This window comes from Ascaphus truei, chromosome 8, assembly GCF_040206685.1.
Source record: "Ascaphus truei isolate aAscTru1 chromosome 8, aAscTru1.hap1, whole genome shotgun sequence".
NCBI lineage: Eukaryota > Metazoa > Chordata > Amphibia > Anura > Ascaphidae > Ascaphus > Ascaphus truei.
In genome coordinates, this window is record NC_134490.1 from 102612601 (window position 1) to 102631046 (window position 18446).

At 45.7% G+C, this 18446-nt stretch overlaps 1 protein-coding gene across 2 annotated transcripts in view; it reads right to left on the minus strand.

The window, feature by feature from the left end:
• JMJD1C (jumonji domain containing 1C) overlaps positions 1-18446 on the minus strand; it is a 1023975-nt gene that overhangs the window by 146275 nt on the left and 859254 nt on the right. For both annotated transcript variants that reach the window (XM_075612982.1, XM_075612983.1), the window contains one exon: positions 10958-11071. In XM_075612982.1, the coding sequence (XP_075469097.1) occupies positions 10958-11071 (114 nt within the window). The remainder of the gene's footprint in view (positions 1-10957; positions 11072-18446) is intronic.

Here is an 18446-nt window from a genome sequence, read left to right on the forward strand (position 1 = left end):
TACGCGACGCAACGTCGCATTTCCACCTCGCTTACTATAAGCGCACACATCGGCGGCAATGTATTTGTTTTTGGGGGCGTCGCCGGCACTATAAGCGCGGCCTTACACTGACTGAAGCAGACGCGTTAGTCACACAATCGGGGTTTTACACATGTATAACATGAGCACCAAACGATCGCCAGCGTAGGGAAGAATGTAGCATTATACATTGTCACACGCTTTACATATAAAAAATTACATTATAAAAACTATTTTTAAAAAAGGAGTTGCAAAGTAGTATTGCTGCTTTAAACATGACCATGAAAAGAGACCTGTGAGAATAGGAAAGCTGTGTACACGTGGAGAGGAGACCTGTGGGAATAGGAAAGCTGTGTACACGTGGAGAGGAGACCTGTGAGAATAGGAAAGCTGTGTACACGTGGAGAGGAGACCTGTGAGAATAGGAAAGCTGTGTACACGTAGAGAGGAGACCTGTGAGAATAGGAAAGCTGTGTACACGTAGAGAGGAGACCTGTGAGAATAGGAAAGCTGTGTACACGTGGAGAGGAGACCTGTGAGAATAGGAAAGCTGTGTACACGTGGAGAGGAGACCTGTGAGAATAGGAAAGCTGTGTACACGTGGAGAGGAGACCTGTGAGAATAGGAAAGCTGTGTACACGTGGAGAGGAGACCTGTGAGAATAGGAAAGCTGTGTACACGTGGAGAGGAGACCTGTGAGAATAGGAAAGCTGTGTACACGTGGAGAGGAGACCTGTGAGAATAGGAAAGCTGTGTACACGTGGAGAGGAGACCTGTGAGAATAGGAAAGCTGTGTACACGTGGAGAGGAGACCTGTGAGAATAGGAAAGCTGTGTACACGTGGAGAGGAGACCTGTGAGAATAGGAAAGCTGTATACACGTGGAGAGGAGACCTGTGAGAATAGGAAAGCTGTGTACACGTGGAGAGGAGACCTGTGAGAATAGGAAAGCTGTGTACACGTAGAGAGGAGACCTGTGAGAATAGGAAAGCTGTGTACACGTGGAGAGGAGACCTGTGAGAATAGGAACGCTGTGTACACGTGGAGAGGAGACCTGTGAGAATAGGAAAGCTGTGTACACGTGGAGAGGAGACCTGTGAGAATAGGAAAGCTGTGTACACGTGGAGAGGAGACCTGTGAGAATAGGAAAGCTGTGTACACGTGGAGAGGAGACCTGTGAGAATAGGAAAGCTGTGTACACGTGGAGAGGAGACCTGTGAGAATAGGAACGCTGTGTACACGTGGAGAGGAGACCTGTGAGAATAGGAACGCTGTGTACACGTGGAGAGGAGACCTGTGAGAATAGGAAAGCTGTGTACACGTAGAGAGGAGACCTGTGAGAATAGGAAAGCTGTGTACACGTGGAGAGGAGACCTATGAGAATAGGAAAGCTGTGTACACGTGGAGAGGAGACCTGTGAGAATAGGAAAGCTGTGTACACGTGGAGAGGAGACCTGTGAGAATAGGAAAGCTGTGTACACGTGGAGAGGAGACCTGTGAGAATAGGAAAGCTGTGTACACGTGGAGAGGAGACCTGTGAGAATAGGAAAGCTGTATACACGTGGAGAGGAGACCTGTGAGAATAGGAAAGCTGTGTACACGTGGAGAGGAGACCTGTGAGAATAGGAAAGCTGTGTACACGTAGAGAGGAGACCTGTGAGAATTGGAAAGCTGTGTACACGTAGAGAGGAGACCTGTGAGAATAGGAACGCTGTGTACACGTGGAGAGGAGACCTGTGTGAATAGGAAAGCTGTGTACACGTGGAGAGGAGACCTGTGAGAATAGGAAAGCTGTGTACACGTGGAGAGGAGACCTGTGAGAATAGGAAAGCTGTGTACACGTGGAGAGGAGACCTGTGAGAATAGGAAAGCTGTGTACACGTGGAGAGGAGACCTGTGAGAATAGGAAAGCTGTGTACACGTGGAGAGGAGACCTGTGAGAATAGGAAAGCTGTGTACACGTGGAGAGGAGACCTGTGAGAATAGGAAAGCTGTGTACACGTGGAGAGGAGGCCTGTGAGAATAGGAAAGCTGTGTACACGTGGAGAGGAGACCTGTGAGAATAGGAAAGCTGTGTACATGTGGAGAGGAGACTTGTACCATATAATTTCACCCATAAAGAACTCATGTTGGTTCATTGAAGAAATGTATCAAAACCCACTATTAATCTACATTTCTCTAGGATCAATAAAGATCTATAAAATATTTTTGGGGCATTGCTGCCGATTTGGCTACTTCTGAAATATAGAATATTAAAAAGTGCAGTTAACGAGTTAAGCCGACAGTCACTTATTTCCATTTTTTTATTTTTAAATCAGATGTCTGGAAATATTTTAAAATAATTATGGTATGAACCTTTAAAATTGCTTCAGTGTTTTCCTTTAAAGTTGCAAGTTTTTTTTTTCCATTCAATATGCGCATCGATACAATCTGCGCATCGATACAATCTGCGCATCGATACAATCTGCGCATCGATACAATCTGCGCATCGATACAATCTGCGCATCGATACAATCTGCGCATCGATACAATCTGCGCATCGATACAATCTGCACACTGACAAGTGATTCAGCAATTTAGCTATCGAGCCGTTCTCCTGTAATTGGTTGCCGAATCGAGGGTTAGTAAATTCACTGTTAGGGCTGCACAAGAGTACACAGGATGCAAAGGTCTGTGGGGAAGTTCATGTGTCCAGGCAGGCACTAGATACAATTGGTGCCCTGCTAGGGAGAGGGCAGGGCTCAAGAGCCAATGCCTGTCTCAGAAGAGGAAGGGGATGTGACTTTGTAAATGGTTTCTGTAGAAACAAAAATGCTTGTTACATTAGAATGCGTTAAAAGTCTTTAAAAATTTTTTTTTAATGTTACAAGTATTTTCTCATAGTACAGAGCTGATTTATATATATATATATACACAAGTATTTTCTCATAGTACAGAGCTGATTTATATATATATATATATATATATATATATATATATATATATATATATATATATATATATATATATAAAAAAAAAAACACATGTAGGATATTGCTTGAGCTGCAGCTTTAAGACAAGTCAAACACATTTGGTTAATTGGGCCACAATCCACATTCCTAGATGTTGGCTATGCCATAAAAACAACAATTGGCAGTTTTTTTTATCATTTAAAATGAGCATTTCTACTATATGGCCCTTCAACTGGTGGCCCGCAGCCTGAACACACCCCTGGAAGGGCCTTGCAGTGCTTCTAGTGCGCTTACACTAATTTCATTTTAAATTGCCGCGGTAGCCAAGTGCAATTTTTCACACTAAAATTCAATTGTAATTATATCTATCTATATATTTCTCTAAGGATATCTGCACATCCCTCTGTGATAGACTGAACGGCCTATCACTCACCCAGAGACAGCCAGTGCGATTGCACATCCCTCTGTGATAGACTGAACGGCCTATCACTCACCCAGAGACAGCCAGTGCGATTGCACATCCCTCTGTGATAGGCTGAACGGCCTATCACTCACCCAGAGACAGCCAGTGCGATTGCACATCCCTCTGTGATAGGCTGAACGGCCTATCACTCACCCAGAGACTGCCAGTGCGATTGCACATCCCTCTGTGATAGACTGAACGGCCTATCACTCACCCAGAGACAGCCAGTGCGATTGCACATCCCTCTGTGATAGGCTGAACGGCCTATCACTCACCCAGAGACAGCCAGTGCGATTGCACATCCCTCTGTGATAGGCTGAACGGCCTATCACTCACCCAGAGACAGCCAGTGCGATTGCACATCCCTCTGTGATAGGCTGAACGGCCTATCACTCACCCAGAGACAGCCAGTGCGATTGCACATCCCTCTGTGATAGGCTGAACGGCCTATCACTCAGCCAGAGACTGCCAGTGCGATTGCACATCCCTCTGTGATAGGCCGTTCAGCCTATCACTCACCCAGAGACTGCCAGTGCGATTGCACATCCCTCTGTGATAGGCTGAACGGCCTATCACTCACCCAGAGACTGCCAGTGCGATTGCACATCCCTCTGTGATAGGCTGAACGGCCTATCACTCACCCAGAGACTGCCAGTGCGATTGCACATCCCTCTGTGATAGGCTGAACGGCCTATCACTCACCCAGAGACTGCCAGTGCGATTGCACATCCCTCTGTGATAGGCTGAACGGCCTATCACTCACCCAGAGACTGCCAGTGCGATTGCACATCCCTCTGTGATAGGCTGAACGGCCTATCACTCACCCAGAGACAGCCAGTGCGATTGCACATCCCTCTGTGATAGGCTGAACGGCCTATCACTCACCCAGAGACTGCCAGTGCGATTGCACATCCCTCTGTGATAGGCTGAACGGCCTATCACTCACCCAGAGACTGCCAGTGCGATTGCACATCCCTCTGTGATAGACTGAACGGCCTATCACTCACCCAGAGACAGCCAGTGCGATTGCACATCCCTCTGTGATAGGCTGAACGGCCTATCACTCACCCAGAGACAGCCAGTGCGATTGCACATCCCTCTGTGATAGACTGAACGGCCTATCACTCACCCAGAGACAGCCAGTGCGATTGCACATCCCTCTGTGATAGGCTGAACGGCCTATCACTCACCCAGAGACAGCCAGTGCGATTGCACATCCCTCTGTGATAGGCTGAACGGCCTATCACTCACCCAGAGACAGCCAGTGCGATTGCACATCCCTCTGTGATAGGCTGAACGGCCTATCACTCACCCAGAGACAGCCAGTGCGATTGCACATCCCTCTGTGATAGGCTGAACGGCCTATCACTCAGCCAGAGACTGCCAGTGCGATTGCACATCCCTCTGTGATAGGCCGTTCAGCCTATCACTCACCCAGAGACTGCCAGTGCGATTGCACATCCCTCTGTGATAGGCTGAACGGCCTATCACTCACCCAGAGACTGCCAGTGCGATTGCACATCCCTCTGTGATAGGCTGAACGGCCTATCACTCACCCAGAGACTGCCAGTGCGATTGCACATCCCTCTGTGATAGGCTGAACGGCCTATCACTCACCCAGAGACTGCCAGTGCGATTGCACATCCCTCTGTGATAGGCTGAACGGCCTATCACTCACCCAGAGACTGCCAGTGCGATTGCACATCCCTCTGTGATAGGCTGAACGGCCTATCACTCACCCAGAGACAGCCAGTGCGATTGCACATCCCTCTGTGATAGGCTGAACGGCCTATCACTCACCCAGAGACAGCCAGTGCGATTGCACATCCCTCTGTGATAGGCCGTTCAGCCTATCACTCACCCAGAGACTGCCAGTGCGATTGCACATCCCTCTGTGATAGGCTGTTCAGCCTATCACTCACCCAGAGACAGCCAGTGCGATTGCACATCCCTCTGTGATAGGCTGAACGGCCTATCACTCAGCCAGAGACTGCCAGTGCGATTGCACATCCCTCTGTGATAGGCTGAACGGCCTATCACTCACCCAGAGACTGCCAGTGCGATTGCACATCCTGTGTAAGGAGACTACACATTGGCTGTGTAACATCTTAAGGGTCACATTTGAAGTGTCTGTGGAGTTCAAATTGGAGGTGAAGAATACTAGAACTGCACTCTGCACTTCATCAGCCCTGTAACTGTGAGAACTTAAGTGTTTTTACATGTGAAAAAAATGTCAGAGCATTTAGAAAGCTAACTTTATAAGCTGCGGATTCATCTTCAGTGCTACACTGCCCTTCCAGGTCTGCTTTATACACCTGCTCTTTCATCTCCACGTCCGTGTCCGTGTCCGTGCCCGTGTGTGTGTGTGTACTTGTGTACACTAAAAAACTATTGCATTTTTTTTTAAATCATTCAATGCGTGTGTGTGTATGTGCGCACACACACACACACACACACACACACACACACACACACTTTTAAGACATTAAATCCAAAATGTCAATACTTGTGGCCCGTCTATTTGTATTGGGCGAGGGGGGATTCAGATAGTTGATGAGCCCTGCTCTACTACAATATAATATTGTGTTTAATAGGTTTCCTGTATTGGACTCCAGGAGGGTTATACAACTTGAGCACCTAAAAATTCGATGACCCCAATGTCCGTGATGAACAGAGACTTTTCTAACTGCTTTAAACACTGCACGTGTTTGTAATTGTTCATTTTACATTGTTTATTAATGGTTTTCGATTTTTTTTTTTAATCAGAGGACATGCTTGAAAGCAAGATTGTCATCTTAATGCATCATTTATGTAAACCATATATTTAAAATAAAAAGCAGTGTTCCGGAGTTCAGTCGGAAAATCACATTTGTTGAGCACAGAAAAGTCAGACACAGACACACAGAACATTCATTCAGACACACAGAACCATCGAACACACACACACACACACACACACACAGAGAACATTCATTCAGACACACAGAACCATCGAACACACACACACACACACACACACACAGAACATTCATTCAGACACACAGAACATTCATTCAGACACACAGAACATTCATTCAGACACACAGAACATTCATTCAGACACACAGAACCATCGAACACACACACACACACACACACACACACACACACAGAACATTCAGACACACAGAACATTCATTCAGACACACAGAACCATCGAACACACACACACACACACACACACAGAACATTCATTCAGACACACAGAACCATCGAACACACACACACACACAGAACATTCAGACACACAGAACATTCATTCAGACACACAGAACATTCATTCAGACACACAGAACCATCGAACACACACACACACACACACACAGAACATTCAGACACACAGGCACAGAGACAAAGGTCATTCAGACACAGACCATTCAACACAGACACACTGATTGGTTCAGACAGTGGTCATAGAAAAATGTAACCAGTCTGACAACAGTAACAAATGCTGTATATTCACTAATATAATGGTGGGATAATGGTTTACAAATTATTGATAGTCACCAACAGTTTACTTAAATGGCCATTAACAACTGTTAATGGTTAAAGCCCTTTAATATATACACCAGTTGCAAACTTCCAATCACACAAAACTCAGATTAGGGATCCCATTCATTTTCATTATGAATGCACAATTTGTCCTCAGCGACCATAACTTAAATAGGATGTTTCATAGGATTAACTTTTAGGGTGCCTGGGGATGCACTTCAGTTTTGATCCGGCAGGCCCTGCTCTGTTAGAGCGGTTAGCCACATCACCCCCTAGAAAACTAGCAATTGCCTATTGCGCACAGATGCAGCGTAAGGCTGCGGTTCCAGTGCGTTCCAATGCTCATGGCTCGGCGTGCACTGTACGAACAAGTACTGCCCCTCAACAGGGCTGGTACCTTGGCACACATTCGGCCGCCGCGCTCTACGACAGGTTTTTCAAAAGACAACAAAATTGTATTTGCAACTTGTAACGGAGGCTCTCCCCCCCTCCCCTTCAGCCAATGAGGGCGACAAATCGCGTGAGGTCAAAGGTCCGCCCCTGCAAAAACCCCAGCCCCCCCGTCGCAATCTCTGCCTCTCTCCACAGACCGCAGATCGCAGCCAAGCGCTGTGCACGAGTCGGCACCAGATCGCTCTACCTGCGCGCCTAGAATAGGCCATCACAAAGCTTTTATTTTACTTTAGTAACAGTATTGAAGGAGGGGGTCTCCGGAGCTGAACCACGTTCATTTCAGCACAGGGGCCCCCTGCTTCCTGAGTTAGAGGCCCCAGTATGGGGCGACACAGGGGCCCCCTGCTTCCTGAGTTAGAGGCCCCCGTATGGGGCGACACAGGGGCCCCCTGCTTCCTGAGTTAGAGGCACCAGTATGGGGCGACACAGGGGCCCCTTGCTTCCTGAGTTAGAGGCCCCAGTATGGGGCGACACAGGGGCCCCCTACTTCCTGAGTTAGAGGCCCCAGTATGGGGCGACGGTATCTACGCCATGTTTAAATTCTCCCACGTCACGGCCCACGTGACCGGGGACATATAAACAATGCAGGGAGATAACAGCACCTGTAACTCGAGAAGCTAGCGGTCCCCGAGGCTGAAATTAATGCGGTTATGCCCCGGACACTCCCTGCTTCAATACTGTGTTATTACAATAAAAGCAGCTCCATTAATTGAATCAATTAATTAAAAGTGTGACCAAAAAACCTTCACAGAACAATGGTAAAGAACACGTGTGAGCAAACACAGGGCCGGGACAGGCCCCAGAACCTGCGTATAGCAGCTGTATTTCCATGGTAAACAAATATTTTTTTTTTTTTTTACAATGTTTGGCAAATTATCTTAAAGACGGAGCTCGACTAACTAACCGCAGCACAAAAGCAGACAAAGTATCAGTCTGAGGTGCATCAACAGAACAAAAGAACAAAAGTACAAATCTAAACACACACACACACACACACACACGATAAAGCGGTCTGTACAAGAGATGCACTCATTGCACTTACTACAAATATATACATTTATTGTGAAATACAAAAATAAGATAATTAATGGCTGAAAATATCCAGACTATACAAAAATATACTCACGGGTAATATATAGAAAAAACACCACAATAATGGAACTCATGTGTCTGACTGACACAGAGAATGTGTGCGTCGGTCACACACACGCGCCGTCCGTTATTGTGTTGGTTTTTCCATTACCAAGGAATATTTTTGTATATTCTGGATATTTTCAACCATTAATTAAATGTATTTTTGTATTTCACGAGAAATGTATATATTTGTAATTGGTGCAATAAATGCATCTTTTTTACAGAACTCTTTATGTGCACTTTTCTTCGTGATGTGTGGGTTTAAATCATCTCATCACTAAGGCCTCAGACATGGTCAAAAAGACCACGCTGAGGGGAAACATTATCCCTATCAGCGCGGCTTTAGACGGCGCTTCCGCAGGCGTGCGGAATTTCAGTCGACAACCCAATTTTAGTTTTCCCACTGAGGGAAGCGCAGGGCCGGTCACATGACTGAGGTACACTGTTTTGCGCAAACCCGGAAGTGGCTGTGAGGGGCGGCTAATCGCGCCACGAGAGATCCTAGCAGTTCCCAGCGCGAGGGAACACAGACCTCAAGCGGCTTACCACCAAGCACAGACACCAACGGACTGGGGAAATTGGGAGATTGGATCACACCAGATGCTTTGGACATTAGTTTCTCAATGTGTAAGTTACTATATACAGTTGTCTAATTGTTGATTACATATCTTTTACTATCGGTGCGCCTTGTGTTTTCTTCATGCGTAAGAGTTCCTCACACTTTATGATATTGACATCTTGAGATGCCAGCCTCCAAAAGCATCGACTTTAAGGGGAAAGGATAGCCATCCTCATTTCATTCACGTCAATGGGCGATTAATCGTTATTTTAGCATTTCTAATGATTGGGGGGGGGGTGGGGGAGGGATGCGGGACACCCCTCCGGGTATATTAAAGACTTGATGCGCTCATTTTATTTTGGTCTACTACCTGGGTCTGTCCCTTAAAAGCAGAAATACTGGGGGGGGGGGGGGTTTAATTACAGGATTGAAGCAGGGGGTCTCTGAAGCTGAACCCGGTTAATTTCAGCTCGGGGGACCCCCTGATCCGGAGATACTAACCTCTGCAGTGGTGCTGAGCTGTGAAACTCCATTTAATGGCGACGTTTAAATATCCTACGTCACATGGTGCCAATAGGAAGCAGTGACATCATCCAGTACAGCTTCCCATTGGCCCGCATGAGCTGAACCGTTAAACTCCGCTGAGATACCGGAGGTGTCACTGGAGCAGTGGTCCCCAGAGCTGATAACCGGGTTCGGTTCCAAAGACCCCCTGCTTCAAAACTGCAGTTAAAAATACGTACATATTTTCTTCCTTAACCCGTATCGCTGTTTTAAGCTTATGCCTGCACGCCACTGAGCCAGATTTAGCATTAAAAGATGGTGTGAAAAAAGAAAAACTGTATTAGGCAAAATGATGTTTGTTTAGCATACAATGCAATCTTTATAATGCCTAATAAAAAACGTTTGAAAAAAAAAAAAAATAGGTGGTATGAAACAGAAAGCTTCCGCTTAAAGGGATCGACGTTAAAGTGGTTACAGAGCAAACAGTGACACGTCCCTGGTGTCAGTGGAAGCGTTGTATGCTGTGCAATTATGGGCAAGGCAGGTTTAAGGACCAGTAGGGGAGACATGAATGTGCTCAGAAGTGTTCTTTAAATCATTGCATGTACCACATGAAACAGTCACTGGCCAGGACCCAGCAGACCGTCAGTGACCGTGTGATTAAGGTGCTAGGATTGAATTAACAAGTGTATAGAGTCATTTGCATTCTCTGCAAAATACACTCGCACTTCGGTTTCTATGGCAAACAGCATAATCCCACTGCTTATTTTATTAATTTTTTACTGCGTGATAAAATAACTGATCCTTTCTCCTACACATCCCCTTAAAAGTACAGAAAACCCAAATGTACTACGAGAGTTTAAAGAGCCCAATGATTTTCTCAATCTTTGCAATTCAAGCTGCTGTTTTTTTCCCTTTCAATATGTGCATTAATATAATCTGCACACTGACAAGTAATTAGCTACGGTGCCGATCGATCCGTTCTCCTGTAATCAATCGCTGAAGATTCGGCTCAGGGGTTCTTTATATCACAGCACAAGATTACCCAAAATGCAAAGTTGTGTGTGGAAGATCATGTGACCAGGCAGGAACCTAGATACAATTGGTGCACTGCTAGAGAGGGGGCAGGGCTCAAGAACCAGAGCCTGTCTCAGAAGAGGAAGGGGATGTGACTTTGTAAATGGTTGCTATAGAAACAAAAATGCTTGTAGCATTAGAATACATTAAATGTCTTAAATTGGGGTGAGGGGTTAAAAAGTTCCTTCTCAGTAGGATATTGCTTGAGCTGCAGCTTTAAAAAGTGTCATGTAAATACAAGATATTTGAATGATGCCGTATTGCTTACCTGATAGGGCTGAAAGGCGCTACCTTCAATTGCAAACTCCAGATGTCTGTCCACTAGAAATTCTATTGTGGTGATTGAATTGTATGCACCTTTTCCAACCAGGGGCTTGAATGCCTGGAAAAAAAATATATAAAAAATAAAGTAAATTATTTTTTTCCGGTTTCCAAGATATGTTACACAACATTTACTACCCAGTTCATTGCAGAAATACAAAAGGAATCCATTGTTTGTAGAAGAAAAAACACTTATCCAGATAATTTTAAAAAATGCAACTTGCCGCAAAAGAAAGTATGTTTTCTTCACAATGCTATAAATAATATGCAATTGCTCAGATAAATATATAAAAACACACACACACACAATATTACGAGCCTTAGGCTACATATACTGTATTACCACCGCTTACATTTGTTAAAAATGGTATGAATACAAAGAATACTAATATGTAAGAGACTCATTTACATGTAACTGGTGCAATCCTGCATACGTAACAGATCTGATCATTTATACATTGGATTACCTTCATTAAACAAATATCTGTGCTTCCAGCACAAAGTGAGATGTTTTTGTTTATTTGGATATTAATCCGTAATGCCTTTTCTTCAGGGCGTCTGACTGGAGACGTTTGTGTCAGTAATATATTTGCTGTATTGTTATCCAATTCAGTCCTTGTCACAGAGCCAATTAAGATAAACCCTTGTTGAACACTCAGAAACATGAGAGAAAAGGAAGTAGTCCGAGGAAATCAAACCTCTCCCAAGTTTCCGCTCGCCTTGTTTACATAGTAACATATACATACATACATACATACATACATACATACACGTATAGGTGTTTTATGTGATTAAATCTGCAATCCCATGTAGCTGGCCGGAAAACAAAGCAAGTCTATTTAGCGTTCCCTAATCAAACCTAACCACATTAACCACAGCTTTGGCAGCTTCATTTTTTTAGAAATTAATTACAAGTAGAATTTGTTGAGGCCGAGTGGGGACGGGATTGTAAATCAAATGTTTTCTTTAACCTTACCCGACCTGAACACAGTCAATATAAAGAGTTGGGAAGCACTTGCTGAACACAACACCAAACAAAGGGGAATTCAAACTGCTCCCAAGTCCCATGTCATCATGTTTACATAAACATTTCAAATACTTATTAGGTGAAGGTTTTGGGTATTTAAACAAAAAAAAACCCCACACACACAAGCATCACCCAGATAACCGCCTTAAACATGTCACTACCGGGTTATCCAAGGTGACCGCTTGCCCTTCTAGCTCAATCTGGGCCTTTGCAGAATCTGCAGCCATCCCAGAGACGTTATGGTGGCTAGCCCAGCCAGGGACTCTGCAATGAGGGGTGTCTTGTCACTCTGATAAATATAATATAAAGAGTTCGAGGCCTGAAATGCCACGAGGAACACCTAACTCTACAGGTAATGCAAAGGCTCCTTTATTGCTCTAAACAGGGGTGCGCAAACTTCTTGAGCTGCGGCCCCCTTCCCAGGAGCCGCAGCATTCGCGCCCCGTCCTCTCCCAATGGCTCGACGTCAAATGACGTAGCGGGTCATGTGACGTCATGTCATGTTACCCCATCACGTCATTTGATGCGCGTTGCCATGGCGATGCATCGTCAAAGACCCGGCTGGCAGCAAGTAAGCGAGTTACAGTGTCCTCACGCCTCCACCGGCATTTAATTTAAATCTGTAAACGACGCACCCCCCTAAAAATTCTCCCGCGCCCCCTGGGGGCACGGGTGCTCTAAAACAGCCTCATCACAGTCAGCGGGGCACATCTCCTCCTACCCGTTTCCGAGCAGTGAGCGATTGCGGGGAATTACGCTTGGTCCAGGGGCGGGCCAGTGACGTCACGGAGCTGATTCTCCCTCATTGGGCGAACCGCTCACGTGACCGGCCCTGCGCTCCCTTGAGCGCTTGAATTTTACATTTTGGTAAGACTTACGCTTCTGCACGCTTGCGGAAGCATAAGCGAGCCCCTGCTAAAGCCGCTCTCATTGCGGCTGCAGGGGCTCAGTGCCGAGCGTGAGCGCACCTCAGCGCATAAGCGCTGACCCTGGACGCAGCCTAAGCGTCAGGGTTAACCAAGTGGGCTTGACCTTTATTATAAGCCTGGTTAATCCCGTCACCGTCACAGGCCCCTCTGCGGTGAGGGGGATACCCCATGCAGGGACAGTCCCTGAGATACTGGGTCTCATCACAAGGCCCTGAGAGAGCTGCATATACACCAGAGAGCACAGTAGAAGTCGAGGAATCCCACCAAGGCCTCAATTATACGAAGAGCTGCAGGGCGGCAGCGCTATTCTGTGAGGTCACCCTGCGCTGCCGCTGAGCAGCATCTTGATTGTACTAGGGAGACAGGCGAGAAGAGTGGGAGGCTTGGAGGCGTGGCGATGAGCGGTTTGCCCTCATTGGCTGAACCACCCACGTGACACAACCGTCACCGGCCAATAACAAAATCCTGTCTCCTCTCCAGTCGTCCGGCCTGCAGCTCCAGGCGGCACAAATGCCGCTACTGTTATGTTACATGTAATTGGATTTAATGTCTTGTTTTTGAGCCACGCGGCGACACCGCCAGCGTTTTTCTGTATAATCACGGCCTTAAAGGGCACCACACAACTAGAGCATTACTCCTATAGCACATAAAGACTTCTGGCACATTCGCAGTTTCACTCTTTTCTGACCAGGACGGTTGACCTCTGACCTGTGGTCTAATGGACAGAGAAATTAAGAAGGTGCAAGGTGTGGACGAATGGCTCCCCCGCTCACTCTCGCCAGCAAAGCACAAATTTTAAATTCTCATCTACTCAGAATGCCACCGAGAAACAAGTCCATGTTACACGTCCTGATCTGAGGTCAAGTGCTGGTTGTATTAAAGTGTGCAGTTACAATCAAAAGGGAAGTGCTGTGTATGCTACTGCAGGGGTGCGCAAACTGGGGGGCGTGGAATTTATTTGGGGGGCATGGCGGTTGCAGAGGCCCCGCGCTCTTCCCCGAGGCATTTAAATAAAATGCCGGGGGGACCGCCACGAGGTGTCTGCAACCTCAACTTACCAGGATTCAGCCGGCTTCTGGTCATGTCACCATGAAAACGCCGGTCATGTGACGTGATGCGTCGTCATGGTAACACGCATCAAATGACGCGGCGGTGTCATAGGAGAATGGGGGCGCGAGCACTGGGACTAGCACACGGCGAGGTGGGAAGAGGGGAGCGCAGCCCCAAAACTTTGCGCACTCATGTACTAGGTGGGTGTGGTTAGGTTGCAGTGGGTGTGGTTAGGTTGCAGTGGGTGTGGTTAGGTTGCAGTGGGTGTGGTTAGGTTGCAGTGGGTGTGGTTAGGTTGCAGTGGGTGTGGTTAGGTTGCAGTGGGTGTGGTTAGGTTGCAGTGGGTGTGGTTAGGTGGTTGTTAACCTAATATACCTGGTTGGTGTGTGTCCCTATTTAAAACAGAGGCTTGTAACGAATCTCCTGAGCTTGCGTGTCCTAATCTGTGACTGGTTGATTTCAAGTGCTGGTTGTATTAGGCTTGTTTTATAGTAGCCACGTCCGTGCATGCGCCACTGCTACAGCTCGTGCACGTCAAACACACGGTTTGTGTGTACAGATTTCAGTGCTGTGGGCGACAGATGGGCGTGGCTATGACACGCACGGGTGGGCGTGGCCCAGATGTTTTTTTGAGGACGGGGACAAACAGCCCAAAATAAACTTCACCCACTTGGGAAGAAGCCCTGTAAGTTCTGTTTCTATGGAGGGATTCTTATTAGACTTTGGATGTATATTCAGTATAGTGGCACGCATTGTGATTTGAATGTAGACCCTGACAAATTAATTTCCTTTAGCCCCAGAAGTTGAGGGAATGAAACAGGGTAATAATCCTAAAAAAAAAAAACTATGAGGAGATTTCTCCTCTCTCTGTATATGAGGGGATCTCTCCTCTCTCTGTATATATGGGGGTCCTGTATACACAGGGGGACCGTCTCACCCAGACTCCACAGCACCCTGCAACCCAGGCAGACGAGAAGCAGATGTATCAAAGGATCAATGGAAGGCGGTCACTGCATATAGAACTCCGCCACGGTGTAAAATAAAATCAGCTTTAATAAAGATACATTCCTGCACATAGCCCCCCACCCTGGTTTAAAGTCTGTTATATGTTCCTTCCATTCTACTTTTATCCATCAATATTATTATTTCCAGCAGGATTGCCACTACACTTTATAGCTATACCTAACAAGGGTTGCCTTGCCTTTCCATCACCAGTCACGTGCACTTTGTGGAGCATCGGACATTACGAGGTTTATTCCTCATATTTTACAGACGAGAAGCAGAACCCAGATCTGTCCCAGCCGGGGGGATTACACAACCATTAACAAGCTGCTCATAGAACTCAAGTGTGGCTGGAGGCGGCCGGGTCCAAGGGGGTCCGAGCCAGCGGAGACACGTGTCCAGCACAGCTCTCCATACTGTGCATATATACTGGACATAATACTATAGAAAGGAACACACACGTTGTACTCATACACATAAATATACCCTGATTGGGTAATACAGTGACGTCAAGCGACAGCAGCTCGAAAAGACTATTCAGAGTCTTTCCCCCGATCAGCCGGCTCAAAGCTCACTGCCGTGCGTGCCCGAATTATATAGTCAGGTTTAATACAGCCAAATTATAAGTGCCACGCGCGCACGGCGGAGCAACCGCACACACTATATTACGGGCCTTAGGTGTGTTATTAGAACCAGGAGTGGGAACAAGGAAGGGGTTAAAGCTGCAGCTCAAGCAATATCCTACATGTGTGATTTAAAAAAAATAAATGTAAGACATTTTATGTATTCTAATGTAACAAGCATTTTTGTTTCTATAGCAACCATTTATAAAGTCTCATCCGCTTCCTCTTCTGAGACAGGCTTTGGCTCGAGTCCTGCTCTCTCTAGCAGTGCACCAATTGTATCAGTGCCTGCCTGGTCACGTGATCTCCCACACAGGGCTGCAGACGACTACTCAAGATGCAAAGTTCTAACAGTGAATGTAAGAAGCTCCAAACCGAATCTTCAGCGATCGAATACAGGAGAACAGATCGTTCAGCAATTTAGCTAATCACTTGTCAGTATGGAGATTGTATTGATGCACATATTGAATGGAATTTTTTTTTTAAATGGCAGCTTGAACTGCAGCTTTAAACTAGGTATAGTATAGTGAAGTAAGTTAATTGTTCGTATTTATAACTCCGTAGTTGCAATAATGAGCAGGATTAAGAATGCCACTCGATGCAGATCTTGCCACATGTATGTGCACTTGGAACAGCTGTTCCAGGGAGCATACCACTGTGAGAAGTGTGAGCGGGTGGTCTCTTTTAGCAGGTGGAGTCAGAGACTGCTGATCTGAATAGGAAACTTGCAATATTGAGGGACATTGACAATCTTGAAAGGAGTTGAGTGCTCACTGAGCAGGACCTGGCTGGGACTAGTGGTGCAGATGGTGGTGCTGTGAGTGAGTGAGTGAGGAGCAGGTAGGTAGCTGGGTAACTGTTAGAAGGGGAAGAGGAAGAAGCAGGCCAGTTCTGAGCTGACCCACCCCAATAGATTTGTCATATTGAGTTAAGATATTGGGAGTGTCAGAGCAGAAATGGCAAGGCTGGGGGAGACTAATTCCTCTATCAGCCAGGGGAATAGTTCCTCCAGCACAGTGGGGACTCAGGATGCTCAGATACAAAGAAAGATTGTGGTGGTAGGGGACTCCATTAGAAAGGTAGATAGGGCAATGTGTTGCCATGACCGCATGAACCGAACAGTTTGTTGTCTCCCGGGTGCTCGGGTTCGGCACATTGCTGATCGGTAGACAGATTTTCAGAGGGGCTGGGACTGACCCGGCGGTCTTGGTGCACGTTATCACCAATGACAAAGTTAGAGAAAGATGGAGGGTCCTAAATGATTTCAGGGATCTAGGACAAAAGCTTAAAGGCAAGGACCTCCAAAGTAGTATTTTCTGAAATACTACCAGTGCCATGCGCTACCGCAGGGAGACAGTCAGAGATCAGGGAGGTTAATGCATGGCTAAGAAAGTGCTGCAGGAAGGAGGGGTTCGGGTTTTTAGAGCACTGGGACTCCTTTTCTGAGAGGTGCCATCTATATTCTAGGGACGGATTGCACCTCAATGAAGAGGGATCTTCTGTGCTAGGGGGGGACAAAGTTAAAAAGGTTGGAGATTTTAAACTAGGATGGTGGGGGGGGGTGGGGGACAAGAAACAGATAACTGACTAAATAGAATAGATGGGGAAATAGCAAGAGGTCATGGAAGTAGAATGGGGGAAGGTTTTGCGTTTGGCAAGATAATACTAGAAAAACTTCTAAACACTAAACCCAATTAAAGCAGAAAGGAAGGAGCAGATGAAATAATAGTACAGACTGAAAAAAACTTAAATGCATGCTTGCTAATGCAAGAAACCTGACTGAAAAAATGGGGGGGAACATGAATTAATAGCTGCAAGGGAGCAGTATGATATCATAGGCATTACTGAAACATGGTGGGATGAAACTCATGACTGGACAGTTAATTTAGAGGGCTATTCCCTTTTTCGAAAGGATCAAACAAATAGGGGAGGCGGAGTATGTTTATATGTTAAAACAGATCTAAAACCTATTATAAGGGATGATGTCTATGAAGGGAATGATTCAAATGTAGAGACTTTGTGGATAGAAATTAGCAGTGGAGGTAAAAGTATAATAAAGAAAATGTTTGTGGGAATATGCTATAAATCACCAAATATCTGTGAGATTGAGGAAGCTAAAATACTTTTGCAAATGGAGAAGGCATCAAAACTGGGTCATGTTTGCGTAATGGGGGATTTTAATTACCCAGACAGACTGAGGCAATGAGATTACAACAAAAGGAAACAGGTTTTGGGGGTGCTTAAAGACAATTATATGACCCAAATTATTGAGGAACCAACCAGGAGAGGGGCAATACTGGATTTGGTCATATCAAACAATGTAGAAGTAATAACAAATATTCAAGTCCTGGAACATTTGGGTAACAGTGATCATAACATGGTCTCATTGTAAATAAATTATCAAAAAACAGATTACTTGGGTTCAACAAAGACCTTAAACTTTAGAAAGGCAGATTTTAATAAATTGAGAACTAATCTACATGTAATACACTGGGATGATGTTTTTACAGGGAAAATATAGAAGATAAATGGGCAGTCTTTAAAACATTGTTAGAAAAGCACACTTATCAGTGTATACCTTGGGTAATAAGTATAAAAGAAATAAGTCAAAACCAATGTGGCTAAATAAACAGGTAGGGGAGGAAATGGACAAGAAGAGGAAGGCATTTAGATTCTTTAAGTCAGAAGGGACGGAGACATCGTATCAGAATTATAAAGGAATGTAACAAAAATTGCAAAAGGACAATTAAATTAGCAAAAATGCAATAGCAATAGAAAGTAAGGTCAACCCTAAAAAGTCCTTTA